This window comes from Convolutriloba macropyga, chromosome 2 (assembly GCF_964194025.1).
Source record: "Convolutriloba macropyga chromosome 2, txConMacr16.3, whole genome shotgun sequence".
NCBI lineage: Eukaryota > Metazoa > Xenacoelomorpha > Acoela > Convolutidae > Convolutriloba > Convolutriloba macropyga.
In genome coordinates, this window is record NC_134469.1 from 78,599,167 (window position 1) to 78,621,006 (window position 21,840).

At 33.9% G+C, this 21,840-nt stretch overlaps 3 protein-coding genes across 3 annotated transcripts in view; 2 read left to right on the forward strand and 1 right to left on the reverse strand.

Annotated features, from left to right (window-relative positions):
* The window catches only part of LOC142334744 (uncharacterized), a 447,170-nt gene that overhangs the window by 312,436 nt on the left and 112,894 nt on the right, over window positions 1–21,840 (forward strand). The window lies entirely within an intron of this gene.
* Window positions 1–21,840, reverse strand: part of LOC142334745 (pleckstrin homology domain-containing family F member 2-like) — a 321,367-nt gene that overhangs the window by 118,453 nt on the left and 181,074 nt on the right. The window lies entirely within an intron of this gene.
* The window catches only part of LOC142335490 (uncharacterized), a 44,306-nt gene that overhangs the window by 18,858 nt on the left and 3,608 nt on the right, over window positions 1–21,840 (forward strand). The window contains exon 5 of the mRNA XM_075384015.1: window positions 20,994–21,180. Within this exon, the coding sequence (XP_075240130.1) occupies window positions 20,994–21,180 (187 nt within the window). The remainder of the gene's footprint in view (window positions 1–20,993; window positions 21,181–21,840) is intronic.

A 21,840-nucleotide genomic window follows, 5' to 3' on the forward strand; every position in this document is an offset into this window, starting at 1 on the left:
TATAGTTTTTGGTGGTAAGTGTCCTCCAGAAGTAATGATACTGGATTCAGCCGGCTCCGTCTTTTCCGGTAGGGCAGCAATAGCGTTAATAAATAGCTTCGTAAGTGTACCACAAATCGTTTTTTCTTTTCTGTTGTATCAGAACGACAAAATTTTCAAACATGGTTTGGTAAACAAGAGTTCTCTCAAAAGAGATAGCAGACTCCGAAAGAATTTTCACGGACATTGTTTTGAAGTTCAAGTTCGATTCAATAGTTAACTGTTAAGTAAGAGCAAAAGAAAGAAAGGAACACAAGTACAAAATTCTTTCCCAACATGTGTTTCGCAAGGTTCGCCTTATCTAAGACCAAACAAATGACTGGAGCATGGACACACCTAGTTGCATAATATATTGTATATAGCATGTGGTTAGCCGTACTGTGGTTCCTTTACAGAGGAATTTGGGGCCATATCTGTTTTGTATTGGTTTAATGTAAATTGTGTGTGGTCTCTACACTATACTATCTAGGGTCACATCTGTTCTAAATCAACTTGTAAAATACATGGGTCCCTAAACTATTAATGTTTAACTCTCTCCCACACAGAAGTGTGGGGTTGTGTTGATAAATTTATTGTTTTATATACAAAACACATGTACTTATGTTTATTCGCAAGTAGGTTCTGGTGGTTTATAGAGGTATGATTTTAATTAACTATTATCTAAGCTCACATACGTATAAAAGTCTAAAATGAACAGTCTCAAGTACACCGTGGGGCGTATTTGAGATTGTATTTACGAATCACTTGGATTTAATTAAAAATATGACGACACTGGTTTGATCCCAACTTGCCGCGCCTCTTAACTCCGTAGTTATTTACATTATGTTGACTGAAAGCGATCAAACAAGTTGCCTACCATGCCTTTTACTTCCTCAAAAGACTCACAGTTCGGAGATTGCTATTTCGACTTTTCCCAAACAGAAAAGCGTTTGGTCAGGGCAACTTTAAAAACGTACGAGAGAACCGGAACATGTGTTTCTAAAGTTGTTCAAGAAAGCGGTCAAGAATTACGAGTTTGAACAGAGAATTTCTCTGACTCTAGAAGAGTTTGGAAATTTAGTCAAAGAAGCAGAAAATATACGTGAATCTGCAACGCAAGATTCCCCATCAGAACCACCGCCAGCAAAGAAGCACAAATTTGATCAGTGTATTAAAGATGTTGGAAGCAATGTTTGAGCAATCTCCCAACTATTTCAAACAATTTCAAAAGCAGTTCAAGTTTTTAATTCCTGACGAAAAGCCAAACTTAACAGCTTCGAATAACTATGCTGTGTGTCCTATTTTTGAGTCTGAATTTTGTCAGTTACCCACTAACCATTTTCACGTTCTGATTGAGAGTGCAATCGATGTTGAGACCATGAAGCCAATCAAAACTTTTGCAGTTCCCTGTCTCTTCACTACCTTCAGACACTTATTTTCAACTTCAACGAGTCTGGAAATTAAAGGAGATACATTTTCAAAATTACAGCTTGCCGCTGACTTTAACAACAACTCTGGAGAGAAAACGGATACAGCAAACGTACGCAAGCGACTTCCACCCTTGGCGACAGCGGCAATCAAGCTACCAAAATCTACAGCGGTCACTAGCGGAGTCTCAAAAACATTGGCAAGATCTACATCAATTGTACCACAGAAAACGATTCACAATTTTGTGTGTTCTACAATTTCATCGAAAACTGAAACTGATCAATTTAGTAGTGAAATTTTGAAAAGAGTGGAATCAATTTTGAGTGGTCCCCATTCTGGTGCTTTTTGTCAGATTATGGATATATTTATGAGTGGTTTTGGAAAACTAAACATAGATTCTGATTTACTATTTGTTGGTCTTGTATATGAAGACAAAACTCAATATAAAAAAAAATTATTTCACAATGTTAGTTTTGTTAGAGCATCATGTGAAGAGCAAAGAGAATCACTACAAAAATCACTACAATTTACAATTTGTCTATTATCAAATATTAAATGAGCAATAAAAAAGAGTCCGCTTAATTCTGAGTTTTGACTTTGAATTGGTTGGTTTTCAAGTAATTGGTGAAACTGTACATTATTTTTTGCAAGTCGTTGATAAATATTCTTGTAAGAAGACAAGGATCGACCAAGGGGATCAGCAAACAGAAGATGGTTGCTTTTTTACAAATGAGGAGACAGTGCGTGCCAGGACTTTGACGCGTTTACTATTAAAAAAGTGTTTGATTTCAATTTTGATGGAAAATTGTCTGCTGCAAATACAGCTCGAAATTTGTGCTTTAGTTTTTGACATCTCTGAATTAAAGCATTAATGTCGTCTTCGTCCATCAGTTTGTTAGAATATGATTTTTTGACACTCGTCGCGCAGTATCAACAAAAATTGTACTAGCTTTTTCTCCAATGATAAAAATTTCAATGTTGGTCGGTAAGGCCACTGAAAACTTCAACTCGATAGATATGGAACAGTTTGTTAGCTCCGGATGTAAAAAATCTTGAGAAGCTTGTTGGGTGCTAGTCAGATCAAATACCATTATAAAATGGTTGGGATAGTCTGACAGACTTATTCCGTGTCCATTGTCAATATAGGCTAAATCCGATATTGTATTAAAATAAAGGCGTTTGTTATCAGTTGTAGATATTGGGCTATCAGCCACTGGTAACCCGTTTCGATAAATATATATCTGTTCCAAGTCAAATTTTTGAAAATGAAATGGATTTTGCATGTTGTTGCCCAAAAAAGCTTCCTTTGTATTGAGACAAATGGCTAATCTTCGGATTGGCTCTCGTGCAAAAATATCCTCTTGCTTCCAACTATGCAGACCAGTTTTAGCCAAAACGTCTTTGTCAAAGTTTCAAAGTAGGGATAGGCAGCAGGGCTAGTAAGCAAGGTTTTTTCAATGGCAGAAATGACCTCGTCATTCAATGTCATCTTGCGAACGTACAAATTAGCTTCAACAATTTTCACCTTGTAATGTTTTGCAGCATCATCGGAAACGATAACAAAATCATCAATAGATCTTCTGAAAGCAATACGAAGTGTTACAACACTGAACAAATGTTTATCACATGTGAAAAAGTCTAACGCTACTTTACCAAAAGTGCATTCGGCAGACTCTCTTACTGAGTTTTTTCTTCGAGCAATTTCCGCTGCTTTTATTGCAGATAGATCTTCTTCGTAGGAATAGCCTTGACATGCCAATCAAGTGTTCTTTGCATCTTTGTTATGTGAGAACTCAGTTTCTGTAAAACTCTTGTGTGCGTAATTTCCATTTGCGTTAGAAACTTTCAATCCGTTGGCTGACACTGTGCAGTCAGAGAAAAGTGAATGCAACACATTATTGCAAAAGTGAGGAGCATGGGTTCTAGCAGTGTCAGCAGTAGCTGCCCCGTCATATTTGAGATCAGTTCCCGAAGACTGAACAATTTTGCATTTGATTTCCAAAAAAAAAAATTTGTAAATCAATAAAGTTGTTACGGTCACCAGTTACCTCGAACTCTAACATGGGTCCATCAGGACTATAAACAGGTCCCAATTTTTGACAAAAACTTCCATAGAAACTCATCAAGAGCGCCGGCTTCTCAAACAGATCCAAAGAGCTATGGGTTGCTTCGTTTGGTAACAGGTTAGCGATCATATTTAACTTGAGAGAAGAAATCAGACCGACTTTTTTTGGAACTTTTTGTTCTGAAATGACCAACTTTTGTTTGGTTAATCTTTTTCTTGGTGATTTTTTTGAGCGACTCCTAATCGTTTTTCTTAGTTGGTGAAGTCTTGATCCCCCTGTTTGTTTTTTAACAGTGTTGCTTATTGTATTTTTGAGTGCTTGTTTGGGTGATTTTTTACTGCTGAAAACGTCTAACAACTCTGGAACACTTTGCCTTAAAAGTTCTTTTCCAATACGTTTTGCAGTAGGAAGAATGAAAGGTCGAGCTAAGGGTAAAGCGACCCGCCCAATTCCCGCTGCTAATGCACCAAAACCGCTGCCTCTTTGCCTGTAGTGGCCAGAGAAATGTGGTAAGGATGTTGCTTGGTTAGCGTAGTAAGAGTCCGTGCTAATTGGAAAATTTTTTGAACTGAAGGGTTAAAATGACTTTACCGGTTCCCGAAACGGGAACCAATTATCCCGTTTCGGTGCGAAGCTCAATCCATATTGATTGTATAGTGTTTGATAAGAGTTTTTTGTAATCTAAACTGGAAAAAACAATTCGATGAGTTGGTTCAAGCTCGCAGACACTACCGTTTTTCAGACGTTGTTTTGAATCAATGACTCGAAGCAAGGGGGCTTTTGTATCACCAACGTACTGGTACTCAATAATATTCGTATATATAAAAATTAAGTGCTTTCCTGAGCAGAGATCAACGGGAAAATCTCCATAGTATGCTGCCGTTTCATCACTCTTCATTAGTCTGTTTGATTTTGCGCTTTTCATTTTGTACCCTATGTGTACTCCACTGCCCTCTGGATTAACCGAAAAACCGATAATGCTTGGGATTTTTTTACTGGGAAAAGTAATTCCTTCATTTTTACCCATCAAATTTTCAAACTTTCCAGTTTTCTTGATCTCTCTGATTGAAAAGTTTGGTAGTCCAACAGTTCGTTTGATAGTAGTTAGTATGTCAACAACTGAATTATATGTTCGCGTCATGATAGACAATTTCTCCCCGTTATAAGGACCAGAGAACACATTGGATTCAGTAGCCCTTTTCTGGCTGTCTTCGTACCCTTTTAAGCTATAGACTACCATGTCTCCATTTACAATTTGCGCATTTTTTTGTGGGGAAAATGATCTCACTGGAAGCTACTCTCCAGTCACCAGCCAGTTGAATTTCATCATTGAAAAAGTTTCGAAATGAACTGAGAGTGTTAGAGTCAAAAATTTCCATTGAAGCAGATGAAATAACATGCACAGTGAATTCATCAGAGAAACGGTTTTCACTCATTTTTCTCTATACGAACAAGCTGTAACTCTGGTTGATAAAATTTGCCTTCAATTTTGTCACCGTTTGCATCAATAACTGAATACGTTGGTGGATTGAAGGTTGCTAAGCTTTCTACTTCAAATACTTCGTCGGTGAAAGATTGTTTATACCCTTTCCTGAAGGCTTCGTCCTTTTTGACAATTCTAACAAAATCTCCAACGTAAAATTTGGGTCTCTGAAACTTGATTGTTTGAGCGCTCAAAGAGACAAGTCGTGGAACATCCTTTTTAGTGACTCTATTTGGAGCAAGTATGGTTACGCGGTTGACCCATGAGTTAATTGTTTTCACAAATTGATCCACTTTATCAATGTAGGAGTATGTCCACTTTTCTTCAAGGTACCTGTAGATAATGTTTTTTCGTGATCGAATAATCCTCTGTGCGAATGCAGACTTTTTTTCACTAAAAGTGCTGTATAAATGGATTTTTCGTTTGTTGCATAAGGTTTTGAAGGCTCCAAGAAACTCTCTACCATCATCAACCCACACTTTTGTTTTTTATCATTTTTTTAAAGGCCAAGGCAGTTTCCGTTGCATACGTCGTTTTTAAGGGCTCCACACGAAGGTATCTGGAAAGACAGTCGACCGCAACCAATAAATATTTAACATTTCTGTTGTATTTTGCTAGTTTATCCACATAAGCCAAGTCAACGGACCAAATTTCATTTATGTCTTTTACTGTTGCTTTATGATTAGGAAATCGTAAATGAATTGGCTGATTTTTTCTAAAAGATGGCTTGGTTTCCAAGTATGTCTTAACTTTACCAAATGATAATTTGCTTTGGGTTTTTAATCGCGTTGGGTTTCCAAACGATGCAGGTCCTTCCAAATACAGTTGGTCCAACGTTCTTTTCTCAGACGAAGTAGGACCATTTTTGCTGTTTGGTCTCGTCTTATGCCGTCTTTTTTCTTGTGCCCGTTTTTGTTTGATTGTTAACTTGATAACCGCTTCCTGATTGTCCTCGTGGGCTTGCAAAATTGTCTTCTTTGCTTTCAGATGCTTCCAAGATCTGTTTGGCATAGGTATTCGACACTAAATGAGGTGAAAGTTCGAGAGCTAATAACGCTCTAGAATATTTTTGAATATCAATTTTCTTTGTTGACTGCTGTGTGTAATACAAAAAAGTTGACGCTTTTAGGCCAAGTGGTTTGTTATCAATATGAATGATAGCACCTGGATCTTCAATGGATACCGTCGGGGATTCTAATATCTTGTTGAGAATGATTTCTGCTCTTCCGAATTTGTTTTTCTCCATCACTCCCAAATCTCTCATTATTGACTGAAACGTTTTAGTTGTACTTTTTTTGATAATAGGTTCACTTTCACTGTCATCACTCATGGGCTCCTCTTTTTCCTCATGGACTGTTTTGAACATTTATGCTGGGTTCTGTCTGGACTGCTCCATTCTCTTTATCACTTTTTTCCGGTTTTTGAAACATGTTTCTTTGAATGAGAGACAATTGCGTGGCTTTCTGTTTGTAAACAGGATTATCAAAGATGTCACTTTTTGCCGGTTGTGTTGACATGAACATTCTTTTGGGAATTAAAATAAATTCTTCAGTATAAATTATCACTTCCTTAGATGAAGGTAACAAGAGAGAGCAATACCTTTCAAAAGAACCTTGTTTTTATCAAAAATTAGCCTTTTATTTGTTAAACTTGTTTGTTTTGATAAAAGTTTTTTAAATGAATTTTCCTGGCCTTGTATCAAAGTTTCCTTGACGGGAACGTTACCGTTGACAACATTAAGCAAACACTCGCAAAGAAAGCTATTAAAACTATTTGGTGCCGACTTGATTAGTTCTTTTGATTTTATGTCCGATGTCTCTAACATTCGCCGCAGCATACAAAGCTCTTTCTCTCTCATTACTCAAATTCGTTATAGCAGCTTTAGCTGGGGGAAGGTAAAAAACGGATGGTCCTGGTGGAACAATGTTGGAGCAGTAACGTAAAACGTTCGATGTTTTTGGATCCAGATCGATCAGTAAATGACCAAAGGGTTGTTTGGTTGCTAGCTCGTAGCTATTTTTCAAAAATTGCGTGTTATTAAGGTGTCGACCAATTAAACCAATCTGTTGAATGTCACGGGGTGATTTATATAAAATGATGTGTGTTGTATTAAGATCAATAGTTCGTGACCATTTACTTTGTTGAAATAAATTGTGTTTTACGTATATTACACTAATGTTTTTGTGACGTCCTGCTGTAGCCAATTTTGAAAACTCGTTGTCATTGAAAATTTCTTCGCATGAATCGTCAAACACCAACAGACAGTTTTCGAGCTCCGATATCAAATCGAAGCTTGAAAATTTGGTAAACTGTATGTTTAATTTTGCCTCTAGTGACCTAAATTTGGGTTGTTCATGTTGGTAGAAATAAAAAATCGAGAGGAACTTTGGAGAAAAAATGCTTTCGAGTAACATTCTGAAAATAAGCTCTGTTTTTCCACTACATGACGGACCGCAAACGGCCATAAACAACCGGTCAGTTGTTGAAATGATTTTATTCATAATTTTGGGTTGGGAAGAGCGTATCCAACTGTACAAGAAAGAAGAGAAAACCAAAATGTAGACTCCTCACATTCCAGCCGGAAAAACACAAGTTTTAACAGAGAAACTATAATGAGAAAAATTATAATAAAAACTTACGTAAAATAAACAACTTCTGATCGTGGTATCCTTGAATCACAAAACCTCCATGATCGTCTTTAATGGTGATTATCATGAAACACTAAGTCAGTTATTGACCCGCCCGTGTCTAACTGATCCTCTGCTTTACTCATTTCAAAATAAGTTTTTTTAAAAAAAGAGGTAAATTTGGTTATTTCATTATATAAATTTCATAAGTTACAAATTGTGAGTTTTGATTATCATTAATAAAAGTAATGGTGTAGTTCGCATTTAATCTCTGAAAACAATTGACTGTACGTTGTTCTTTTCAATTCTTTGTCTTATTTCAGCTGGAAGGCTTTTTTATCGTTCAGTGACATCAGAACTGGAACTGCACGCTTGGGCATAGGTAAAAGGGTTAGTTTCAGCTTTCGCATTTTCTCTTCCAAAGACATGGTACAATTGAAAGTACTCCAAAAGCGAAAGGTACTTCTTGAAGTCTTTTATTTCAGCTCCAGTACAGACAATTTGCTGCTTCCTCAGTACAGTTTGACCACGACTGTCAACGTTTTCCTCTTTGACAAATGTAACTGTTAATTGATTTTCATCCGCTATACAACTGTAAACCACTAAATTTGGGGACAAGTTCACTTGGAGTAGAGACGGTGCTGCTTTTTCGGACCGTCGATTCATTCGTTAGCCAAAGGTAAAGAAGTGTAGCTTTTTTTTCTTGCACAGTGTTTATTTCTTTGTCACTTAGGACAGCTTAAAACATGTAAAGTTCAAATTGGTGTCTCGTGAAAAAGTTTCCAATTTTCAATTTTTGGACATAATAAAATCTCTAAATTGATAACGTCCTTCTTGAGACGTTTCTGAAGAGTTTCTGTTTTTTCTGTTCCCTTTGCATAAAAAATTGCCAAGAGAAATCGAAGTGCTATGCTATCAAAAACTTGTTGCAAATAACAATATGGATAATCTCCACTCTCCCAATTCAAACCATGGAGATATTTTGACACTCAACTGTATGATCGTCTCTCACTCGAAGACAGTATGTTGAATGAAGTTGGGGGTAAAAATGACACAGTATCGCAATAATTTTCTGTCGAAACAGCTAGTTCTTTGATAATAAAACCAGACTTTTTATGTCGAAAGTCTTCAAAATCAAGAACAACTGGTCGTGATTTCAAGATTCCAGCAAACTGAATACATTGCTTTTAAAGGTTTTTACATATAGACAGAAGGCAAGTCCTGTCACGTGACCAAGATACTCGTTTGTCACTGGACAGGGTAGGACATACGAATAGCCCGGCCCTTTTTCACTATATTCAAAGACACAACCTGAACCGTCGTGAAGTATAGCATGTAACCTCAAAATTTTGTAAGACTTGAAATACTTGTCCAGAGAAGAATTATCAATACCAATCAGTCCACCATAGGGTCTCATTTTCATCGCAATATCCAAATCAAGGTCAGGATCCAAGTACTGACATGTTGCCAAGAAATAAACAAACCTTTCACCGTATTGAGAATAATCCTTTTTCAATTCCTTGTAAATTTCGTGAATAGCTTTCAAATCAACCGTCGCTAGGGTTGTCATGACGGAAAAATGAGTTTCAAGGCGGCCTAAACCCCTTAATCCCTTTCCGTCTAGGATAACCCCATTTATCCCATGTTTAAGTATCGTAGGATAACACCCCCCTCTCTTGAGACAGTTTTTACTTACCACTTTCGTTAAAAAACGAACATCAAATTGTTTTGATAATAACTGTATGGACGGTAAATATAACTATATTATGTCTTCCAATATTAGCGCATCGTGTTCATTTCATTTTTTTCTTTGCTTGCTGACTGGCTTCATGAAAATTTTCAGATGACTACCTTTTAAGAGCTTGCGAAATTTATTTAAGATAAGCGTTCGGATCTTTCATCTTCCAAGACAAACGATTTTTGTAAGATAAACAATCTTACGAGGTAATTGTAAATTATGTTCGAAGCACGATACTTTCAAATTTCTGGTTTTTTCCTATTGAAAAAATTTTATATAGATCGAACAAATAAAAAACGCAGTATAACTCATGAAGGCACAAACGTTCAACAGGTCATCATCAAATTGATGTAAAAATAATCATCAGAAGATTTTGAGATGTTGGGTTGACACAAAAACCACAAAGGAGTCTCGGTCAATAAAAAAAATCAAAACAACGCCTGCAAGCCCTTGGATTTTTCTTGACATTATTTTTTGTGAATGATCAAGATGAAATATTGTGGAGTCCTATACTACCAGTATTTTCACTAAAAGAAAAAATGTGTAGAGGAAAAATTGCAATCCGAAGGGATTTGGGTTTCTATTCGCATCAAAGAAATTGACGCTTGTCGCAAGTAAAAATATAATCATAAAACGTTTTCCGGTAGTTTTTTTGTTTGGTAACACCAATCTCTTCTATCCAGAAAACATGATTTGTTTTAATTCAGTAGTAAAACAGGTGTGCCTGTTGCGGGTGATACTTTTTGTTTTTTTTTGCTAGTGACAATTTAATTTTTTAGTTATATAGATTTAAGGTTTTGTTTGTCCAAAAAATTGCCAACACAGAACATTAGTGACTTGGGAAAACTTCTATGTTCACTATGACACTATGACAAAAAATAAATTTTTTTGAGATCATGGCAAGCAGGTTTTTAAAAAATGAACTGATAATCAATAATATTTGAATTGTAAGCAAACAGCCAGAAAATTTGTTGAAAGCTAGTTGTTTTCACAGGTTGGAGGAGCTTGATTTACATTAATGCTGTTTTAACTTTTAAAAAATATACCTTTTTTTTCGCAGACTCTAATTTCAAAATTTCTACCTTTTTTTCTGTAATCATTCAGTTAAGTTATTGTATAATTTTACATTAAAGATAACGTAGGTAAATTTTAAACTTCAATTGCGGCACACTAGTCAATTTAAAAAACGAGACTGTTATTTTAAAATTTCAATGTTTTGTTTTGTAGTAATAAACAAAGTTATCGCATAATTTTTTTTCAAAGAAATATTACCTTGTAGTTACATAAGTAGCCTTAAACCCTTTGCGTTTTTTGACATTGAAATAAACCTTGTCAGAGAATGCTCTCATAGTTTTGCTCTCATGTTGCATCCTCGGAAAAAAAGAAAGCAGTACAGAGGAAATCAGTTCAACGGGTCCCCAAAATAAAAAATTCAATTACAATACTTCAAGCTGTTTTTGGGTCATAATCATTACCACTTCAAATTTCAAATAAATTTTGGCCGATCATTTATTCGATATATTAATTGTAGAGAAATGTTAGTGGTATCGAGAAATGAAAGCTCGTCCAGCGTAGAGTTAGTTTGAAAATAAAAAGATTTTTTGTTTCGATTTTCGTTTTTTTTCGAGGAGTTATCAGGTTTTAAAGTTTTGTGTGAACACGTGATATTTGGCTTGATTTTGTTCATTTTTGGGGGAAGTTTCGTTCAAATTAAGATTTTTTAAATAAAAATACTAATTCAAAATTACATTTTTCGCCACGAAACGAATAAATTTTGTGTTAATAATTGACGAAAGGCGATAAAAAGACCAGTTCTGGTCTCATAGAAAAATTTACAATCAAAAAAATTCGAATTCAAACTGAGATCTCCTTTCTTAGAAAACGTTTCAGATTTTTTCAAGTCACCTAGAGGATAGTCCCTTCTCATAGCGCAGTTCTGTTAATGAAAAAAACCTCATTTATAAACAAACGAATTCTAATGAACAAAAAGTTTGTTTTCAAGGAATCGCTCATGTTTTTTTTGTCTTCGACTCTGAGTTTTCGCAAATTTATTTGAAATTTTGATTTTCTTTTTTACGTTTTGCAAATTCTTTGGATTCCTATTGCATAGACTTGTCGACTAAAAGTGCTATAGGTTTCGTAATGAAATTTAAGTGAACCTATCTAGTGCTTTAAATGGACAGCTAGTGGCTGTTAAGCCTTTGAAAATAAATTTTCGGAGATTTTTTTCAACATTAACCAAACATAAACTTAATTTCCTGAACTGTAAGTCATTCTCAGTAATTACAGGACAATTTTTTTCTACTGCAACCAAAATAATCTGGTTAGCAGTTTTATGTTCCAACTATTGGTCATTTGACTTCAACGCCACAAGATTTCAGAAAAAAATTTAAATTTTTTGATATTTTTGTTTTATTGGTATCTTTTGATATCTTTCCACATTATCTTTATTTTGATCGCTCTCATTGCTTTAGACAAAAGTTCAAGGGATCAAATATAAAGTTTTCAGAGACATAAAGGGTTCAAATGGCTTCGACACTTTCTTCTCGCACTTTTCTACTGAGTTTTTGGTTTTTGCCTATTTTTTTGTTGTTTTCGTAGTCTTAAGACTTACTGTGATGCCATATTGATTACCTATGCTTGAAAAACATCCTTGTTCTCCCACTGAGGCATAACTGCACGTATTTTTTTACAGCCGTTGAAAGCTATTGAATTTATTGGCTGTCAAGTCTTTAGTTTTTCGAAGAAGTTTTTGAACATTAACTAATCATAAACTTTTTCTCGTGAACTGTAAGTCAGACTCAGTAATTACAGGACCCCTTTCTATCCTACTGCGGCCAAAATTATTTTGGTTAGCAGTTTTATCTTCTAACTATTGATCATTCGACTTCAATGCAACAAAATTTCAAGAAAAAACTCAAAGTTTTTGGATATTTTCGTATTATTGGTACCTTTTGAAATCCTATCACATTATGTTTATAATGATAGCTCACAATGGCCTAAAGAAAACGTGCAACGGATCACAGATTAAATCTTACGAGAAAAGCATATGGTTCAAATGGCTTCGACACTTTCTTCTTGCATTTTTGTACTGAGTTTTCGCTTTTTGCCTATAATTATTGGTATTCACATAGGCTTAAGACTTACTGTGATGCCCTATTGATCACCTATGCTTGAGAAATATCCTTGTTCTCAAATCAAGGCATAACTGCACCTATTTAATAACATCCGTTGAAATCTATTGAATTTAATGGCTGTCAAGGCTTTAAGAATTTGTTTTCGAAAAATTTTTTGAACATTAACCAACCATAAACTTTTTTTATCGTGAACTTTAAGTCAGTCTCAGTAATTACAGTACCCCTTTCGTTCCTACTGCAGTCAAAACTAATCTGGTTAGCAGTTCTATCTTCTAGCTATTGGTCATTTGACTTCAATGCCACAAGATTTGAGGAAGAATTTTAAAATTCTTAAATAATTTCGTATTATTGGTATTTTTGAAATCTTATCTCATTATCTTAATAGTGATAGCTCCCATTGTTTTAGAAAAACGTTCAAGGGATCATATATAAAGTTTTCAGAGACATAAAGGGTTCAAATGGCTTCGACAATTTCGTATCGCAATTTTCTACTGAATTTTTGGTTTTTGCCTATTTTTTTGTTGTTTGCATAGTCTTAAGACTTACTGTGATGTCATATTGATTACCTTTGCTTGAAAATATCCTTGTTCTCCCATCGAGGCATAACTGCACGTATACATTTACAGCCGTTGAAAGCTATTGAATTTAATGACTGTCAAGACTTTTTTTTTCAAAAATTTTTTTAAACATCAACCAATCGTAAACTTTTTTTCGTGAACTGTAAGTCAGTCTCAGTTATTACAGAACCCCTTTTTTATACTGCAACCAAAAATAATCTGGTTAGCAGTTCTATGTTCCAACTATTGGTCATTTGACTTCAACGCCACAAGATTTCAGAAAAAAAATTAAAATTTTTTGATATTTTCGTTTTTTTGGTATCTTTTGATATCTTTCCACAATATCTTTATTTTGATCGCTCTCATTGTTTTAGACAAAAGTTCAGGGGATCATATATAAAGTTTTCAGAGACATAAAGGGTTCAAATGGCTTCGACAATTTCGTATCGAAATTTTCTACTGAATTTTTGGTTTTTGCCTATTTTTTTGTTGTTTGCATAGTCTTAAGACTTACTGTGATGCCATATTGATTATCTATGCTTGAAAAATATCCTTGTTCTCCCATCGAGGCATAACTGCACGTATACATTTACAGCCGTTGAAAGCTATTGAATTTAATGGCTGTCAAGACTTTATTTTTTCAAAAAAAATTTTTAAAGATCAACCAATCGTAAACTTTTTTTCTTGAACTGAAAGTCAGTCTCAGTTATTACAGAACCCCTTTTTTATACTGCAACCAAAAATAATCTGGTTAGCAGTTCTATGTTCCAACTATTGCTCATTTGACTTCAATGCCACAATATTTAAAGAAAAAAATTAAAATTTTTTGATAGTTTCATATTATTGGTATCTTTTGAAATCTTTTCGCATTATCTATTATTTTGATAGCTCCAATTGGCTTAGAAAAAATATTCAAAGGATTATATATAATGTTTTCAGGGACAAACATGGTTTAAATGGCTTCGACACTTTCTTCTCGCACTTTTCTACTGAATTTTTGGTTTTTGCCTATATTTTTGCTGTTTTCATAGTCTTAAGACTTACTGTGATGCCATATTAATTACCTATGCCTGAAAAAACTCCTTGTTCTCTCATCGAGTCATAACTGCACGTATTGATTTACAGCCGTTGAAAGCTATTGAAATTAATGGCTGTCAAGACTTTAGTTTTTCGTAAATTTTTTTAAACATCAACCAATCGTAAACTTTTTTTCGTGAACTGTTAGTCAGTCTCAGTTATTACAGGACCCCTCTTTTCTTACTGCAACCAAAAATAATCTGGTTAGCAGTTCTATGTTCCAACTATTGGTCATTCGACTTCAACGCCACAAGATTTCAGAAAAAAATTAAATTTTTTTGATATTTTCGTACTATTGGTATCTTTTGATATCTTTCCACATTATCTTTATTTTGATCGCTCTCATTGTTTTAGACGAAAGTTCAAGGGATCAAATATAAAGTTTTCAGAGACATAAAGGGTTCAAATGGCTTCGACAATTTCGTATCGCAATTTTCTACTGAATTTTTGGTTTTTGCCTATTTTTTTTGTTGTTTTCATAGTCTTAAGACTTACTGTGATGTCATATTGATTACATATGCTTGAATAATATCCTTGTTCTCCCATCGAGGCATAACTGCACGTATGTATTTACAGCCGTTGAAAGCTATTGAATTTAATGACTGTCAAGACTTTTTTTTCAAAAATTTTTTTAAACATCAACCAATCGTAAACTTTTTTTCTTGAACTGTAAGTCAGTCTCAGTTATTACAGAACCCCTTTTTTTATACTGCAACCAAAAATAATCAGGTTAGCAGTGCTATGTTCCAACTATTGCTCATTTGACTTCAATGCCGCAATATTTAAAGAAAAAAATTAAAATTTTTTGATATTTTCATATTATTGGTATCTTTTGAAATCTTTTCGCATTATCTATTATTTTGATAGCTCCAATTGGCTCAGAAAAAATATTCAAAGGATTATATATAAAGTTTTCAGTGACATACATGGTTTATATGGCTTCGACACTTTCTTCTCGCACTTTTCTATTGAATTTTTGGTTTTTGCCTATTTTTTTGTTGTTTTCATAGTCTTAAGACTTACTGTGATGCCATATTAATTACCTATGCCTGAAAAAACTCCTTGTTCTCTCATCGAGTCATAACTGCACGTATTTATTTACAGCCGTTGAAAGCTATTGAAATTAAGGGCTGTCAAGACTTTAGTTTTTCGTAAATTTTTTTAAATATCAACCAATCGTAAACTTTTTTTCGTGAAATGTTAGTCAGTCTCAGTTATTACAGGACTCCTCTTTTCTTACTGCAACCAAAAATAATCTGGTTAGCAGTTCTATGTTCCAACTATTGGTCATTTGACTTCAACGCCACAAGATTTCAGAAAAAAATTAAAATTTTTTGATATTTTCGTTTTATTGGTATCTTTTGAAATCTTTTCGCATTATCTATTATTTTTATAGCTCCAATTGGCTCAGAAAAAATATTCAAAGGATTATATATAAAGTTTTCAGTGACAAACATGGTTTATATGGCTTCGACACTTTCTTCTCGCACTTTTCTATTGAATTTTTGGTTTTTGACTATTTTCTTTGTTGTTTTCGTAGTCTTAAGACTTACTGTGATGCCATATTAATTACCTATACCTGAAAAAACTCCTTGTTCTCTCATCGAGTCATAACTGCACGTATTTATTTACAGCCGTTGAAAGCTATTGAAATTAATGGCTGTCAAGACTTTAGTTTTTCGTAAATTTTTTTAAACATCAACCAATCGTAAACTTTTTTTCGTGAACTGTAAGTCAGTCTCAGTTATTACAGAACCCCTTTTTTATACTGCAACCAAAAATAATCTGGTTAGCAGTTCTATGTTCCAACTATTGGTCATTTGACTTCAACGCCACAAGATTTCAGAAAAAAATTAAAATTTTTTGATATTTTCGTTTTTTTGGTATCTTTTGATATCTTTCCACATTATCTTTATTTTGATCGCTCTCATTGTTTTAGACAAAAGTTCAGGGGATCATATATAAAGTTTTCAGAGACATAAAGGGTTCGAATGGCTTCGACAATTTCGTATCGCAATTTTCTAGTGAATTTTTGGTTTTTGCCTATTTTTTTGTTTTTTCATAGTCTTAAGACTTACTGTGATGCCATATTGATTATCTATGCTTGAAAAATATCCTTGTTCTCCCATCGAGGCATAACTGCACGAAAACATTTACAGCCGTTGAAAGCTATTGAATTTAATGTCTGTCAAGACTTTATTTTTTCAAAAAATTTTTTTAAACATCAACCAATCGTAAACTTTTTTTCGTGAAATGTTAGTCAGTCTCAGTTATTACAGGACCCCTCTTTTCTTACTGCAACCAAAAATAATCTGGTTAGCAGTTCTATGTTCCAACTATTGGTCATTTGACTTCAACGCCACAAGATTTCAGAAAAAAAATAAAATTTTTTGATATTTTCGTTTTATTGGTATCTTTTGATATCTTTCCACATTATCTTTATTTTGATCGCTCTCATTGTTTTAGACAAAAGTTCAAGGGATCATATATAAAGTTTTCAGAGACATAAAGGGTTCGAATGTCTTCGACAATTTCGTATCGCAATTTTCTAGTGAATTTTTGGTTTTTGCCTATTTTTTTGTTTTTTCATAGTCTTAAGACTTACTGTGATGCCATATTGATTATCTATGCTTGAAAAATATCCTTGTTCTCCCATCGAGGCATAACTGCACTTATACATTTACAGCCGTTGAAAGCTATTGAATTTAATGGCTGTCAAGACTTTATTTTTTCAAAAAATTTTTTTAAACATCAACCAATCGTAAACTTTTTTTCGTGAACTGTAAGTCAGTCTCAGTTATTACAGAACCCCTTTTTTATACTGCAACCAAAAATAATCTGGTTAGCAGTTCTATGTTCCAACTATTGCTCATTTGACTTCAATGCCACAATATTTAAGAAAAAAACTAAATTTTTTTGATATTTTCATATTATTGGTATCTTTTGAAATCTTTTTGCATTATCTTTATTTTGATTGCTCCCAATGGCTTAGAGAAAATGTTCACAGGTTTATATATAAAGTTTTAGGGACAAACATGGCCCAAATGGCTTCGACACTTTTTTCTCGCACTTTTCTAATGAATTTTTGGTTTTTGCCTATTTTTTTTGTTGTTTTCATAGTCTTAAGACCTACTGTGATGCCATATTGTTTACCTATGCTTGAAAAACATCCTTGTGCTCCCACTGAGGCATAACTGCACGTATTTATTTACAGCCGTTGAAAGCTATTGAATTTATTGGCTGTCAAGTCTTTAGTTTTTCGAAGAAGTTTTTGAACATTAACTAATCATAAACTTTTTCTCGTGAACTGTAAGTCAGTCTCAGTAATTACAGGACCCCTTTCTATCCTACTGCGGCCAACATTAATTTGGTTAGCAGTTTTATCTTCTAACTATTGATAATTTGACTTGAATGCAACAAGGTTTCAAGAAAAAATTCAACATTTTGGGATTTTTTCGCATTATTGGTACCTTTTTAAATCTTATCACATTATCTTAGTATTGATAGCTCCAATTGGCTTAGAAAAATGTTCAATGGAACATGCATAAAATTTTCAGAGAAAAACATGGGGTTTAAATTGCTTGCACACTTTCTTCTCGCACTTTTCTACTGATTTTTTGGTTTTGCCTATGTTTATTGTTGTTTTCATAGTCTTAAGACTTACTGTGATGCCTTATTGATTACCTATGCTTGACCAATTTCCTTGTTCTCTTATCGAGTCATAGCTGCACTTATTTAGTAACATCCATTAAAATCTATTGAAATTAAGGGCTCTCAAAACTTTAAATTTTATTTTCGAAATTTTTTTGAACTTTAACCAATCATAAACATTTTTATCGTGAACCGTATGTCAGTCTCAGTAACATGACCCCTTTCCTTCCTGTTACAATGAAAATTTTCCTGTTAGCAGCTCTACCTTCTAACTATTGGTCATTTGACATCAACGCCACAAGATTTCATGAAAAAAATCAATATTTTTGGATATTTTCGTATTATTGGTACCTTTTGAAATCTTTTCACACTATCTTAATATTGATAGCTCCGACTGGCTGAGAGAAACTGTTCAATATATCATAGATAAAGTAACCAGAGAAAAATATGTGCTTCAAATGGCCCCGACGCTTTCTTCTCGCACTTTTCTACTGAATAATTGGATTTTGACAATATTTGTTGTTTTCATAGTCAGTGACATTTTGTCATGTCTCTGTAACTTATAATGACAAACATCGCTGTTGTCCCGTCGAGGCCTAATTTAGTGTATTTATTGACTTCCGTTGAAAGGAAAGCATTGAATTTAATGTCGTTGATACTACGTTTTTTCTCAAAAATTTTTTGGTTTTATTGTATTTGTCCATATTTGTTGATTTTTTGTAGTCATATTGTTAAAAATGAATAATAGGACTGCTGTTCAAGAAATAAATGAAAATAGAAAAGTTTTTACTGAAAACTTCATAGTTAATGTCTTTTCGCTCGACACTTTTCTCGCTGAATTTTTTTTGAGTTTGCTGATTTTGCCTGTTTTTTATTCTATTTGTAGCCGTAAAATGCTGAACGGTCTCATAAACTTTTGATTAATTATTGAATGAAAACGTAACCCGAGGCAGTCAGTTGATAGCAAAAAGTCATAAAACTTATTATATTCTACAGTTTTCAAAACTTTTTCAACTTTTTCCCTTGGCTTAGTCTAACCAAAGACAGGTTCCATTGGTTTCATAATAATTTCTACTAAAGTTATTGGGAAATATTTTGTTATGAGCTGATGGTTCTTAAAACTTTTGAAATTAATTGGTTTTAGAAATTTTGATTGAATTTTGAATTTTTGAATTTGATTATTTCTTCTCTTTGTTGATTTGTTACCTAGTCTCAATAAAGAAAAATTATATCTGCTGTATAGTTAGGAAAAAGTCAGATTGTGTAGATGAGGCTATATCTGATTGAATTTTGACATTGTTACAAGGGGCTTTTATTTTCGATATTGAGCTTTGCCTTGACATTTGTGTTCTCTGCTTGTTTTGTTGTTTGTTGTTTTTCTCGTAGTCTTTGTGATGGCAGATTTAGTGAGTGTTGTAATGAGGCATGTCATTATATAGTTCAATTAGTAGTTAGGTTTTGTAACAAATTTTTTAAACACAAACATCTATTTTTATTAATTGATTTGATTGACAATTAAGTCAAAAATATAGATGAGCTCGGGTCGGAACATCATGTGCAAACGCACATTAGCAAGCCTCCTTGTTCAATACAAACCATTAAATAACTCTTCTGCAAATCATAGTTATTATTTTATCTTTTTTATTGAATTGTTTATAGCATAGCTACCCAAAATTCTAGAAGTTTGATTTCAGTATGCATTTTAGAAAATCAAACTGGTTCAGTAGAATAAGCGAAAGTTTAATTCGAAAAAAAGCACCTCCGATTATTCTTGTTGATTTTCAACTAACTGACTCAATCATTGCAATGAAACGTTTTGTTTAAGACGTAACTTATTGTATATAATGTGCTATCGATACATATATCTGAATAAGAAAATTCTTCAATTAAAGAATCTCATTTTTTTCTGAATTATATCCAGATTTTTTCCAGATCAAAAAATTCTACAAAACAAAACTACTTTATAATTGTAAAAGTACATTAAACGATTATAATTGGATTTTTGCTGTATGTATGATTAAAAGAAGGCGTGGTGGTAGTTCAGAGCAATCCACCTCAAAAATTTGTTTCTCTGAGTAATTTTCTTTTTGTTTTCCTAAATTTCCTCGCCTTTTTTCAGCTGAAAATTTCAACCATGGAAAATCCTGGCAAAATTATACAATTGTTATAAATCAGCTGGTCCACATTGATATAAGGACATTGGGTTTTCCGGTGATAATTCTCATTACTTTCTACGATAAAAGTATCGATCGGCTGAAACTGACCTCAAATGAAATCTTCCTAGAGACTAAGGTTTCTCTTAGTTTTAACTGTTGGTCAGAACAATTTTGAACTTAACCATACATACGTTAATACCATGCAAAAATGGCAATTATTCATAGCATTTTAAATCGAAATAAAAAATCTTCATAAAGTCATCAAATTTGAAAGGATGCTGTTTTAGAATGAAGGGTTCTAAAAGGGTTCCGAGGGTTCTCTCAAACGTCATTCATTTGTAAGAATGTTTTGCCTTACACCTAAATGTTGTACATACGAGCTTGGCCCGCCCAGACTACGTTGTTGGCAAGCCCTGCTTTTGCAGATATATCTGCAAATTTCAAGAGAGCAAAACTTTCAAGAGAGCACCTGTCAGTTTTCTGAAGAAAACAGTTCGTGGCTTCCCGTTAGTTATTTCTTGAAACAAGTTTTTTGGCTAATTGAAAGTTATTGCGTTCGAAACTACCTCTGATGAGACCAGTTGCGGTCGAAGCCACCTCTGGTCAGACCATCCCAGTCCGAAATGACCTCTAATCAGACAAGTTCCACGCCGTAGTTGCGCTCGAAGACTTTCTCAGACCATGTAATTCGAGTACAAGACGCGCAGTTGTGCTCTCCAAATTTATCTGATCAAAGATAATTTCGGTCTGATAACTTGGCCATGATTACGCGTGTCTTTACCTTTACTAGAATTAGTCTTTCCCATTATAGCCCCCCCCCCCCCTCAGCTTAGTGGTCATATAGCCTGTAACCTTCCTATTGATTACATAAAAAGAAACAGTGAGTTACCTGAATACTTACATTCTTATTTATAGTTTCAGACATTTTATTTTACTATTTTTTTTTTACAGAAGGTGACTAAATAACACAAAATTATTCATTATTTCGAATAAATAGTTACTTAACGAATGAATGATTGCGAATAAACGACATGCGCCATAATGTTTTGTTTAAGCTGCTGAAAGAGATAGATGAGAGACGAGAGCTGGAGAGGTCATACATTTTGAGAGATCAGGAGGCTCTCAGACAGGAGAGAATCAACCACCAGAGGAAGGTAGAACTGACTGAGCAGAGCCACCAGGCCAAAGAGGCATCCTTCCGAGAGTGGGAACAAACTCTCATGCACGAAAGACGCCAGATTAGTTGGTATTCTTTAATAAAAATAATTTCCGAAATTGAGTATTATTTTGCTCGCCGAATCTTTGTTTCATATTAATTGGTGCTATATAGCACATTGCAATGTTAAAAATAGCACACACGCAAAATTTTATATATATATATATATATATATATATATATATATATAAATTTGTACGGTTTATATAAATTATGTACCTATAAAGGGGGATAACTCAGAATATGTAATGTATACGAAATAAAAGTTTTTTTCCAATGCGGGAAAAATAGCCTACATGTAGCCTACATTGTGAAAAATTTACGATGATGGGGGCAACACAATACATGATCACTCAGTTGGGGGTGGGGTATAATGGAAACCCCCAGATATATTCCTCTTTAGTCGAGGAGGTCAACTTTATTAACAGAGGTCAACTTTAACATATCCAGTTTAACTGTGTTAGGGGTGATTTCAGCACCCGAATTTGCAGCGGTCGACGCGACCAAGCAAATTTTTTTTTAGTGAGTTGACCTATGATCTTTTAAAATGAGCTAATTAGGTCTATACCAGTTTTTTTTTCTAGGCATTCGAGTGTTCACTGATTTTTAAGCACTCCTTGTAAACTTTATATTGTCATTATAATTAGCTGGTTTTGAATTTCGGCCCGAATATTAACCGATGTAAA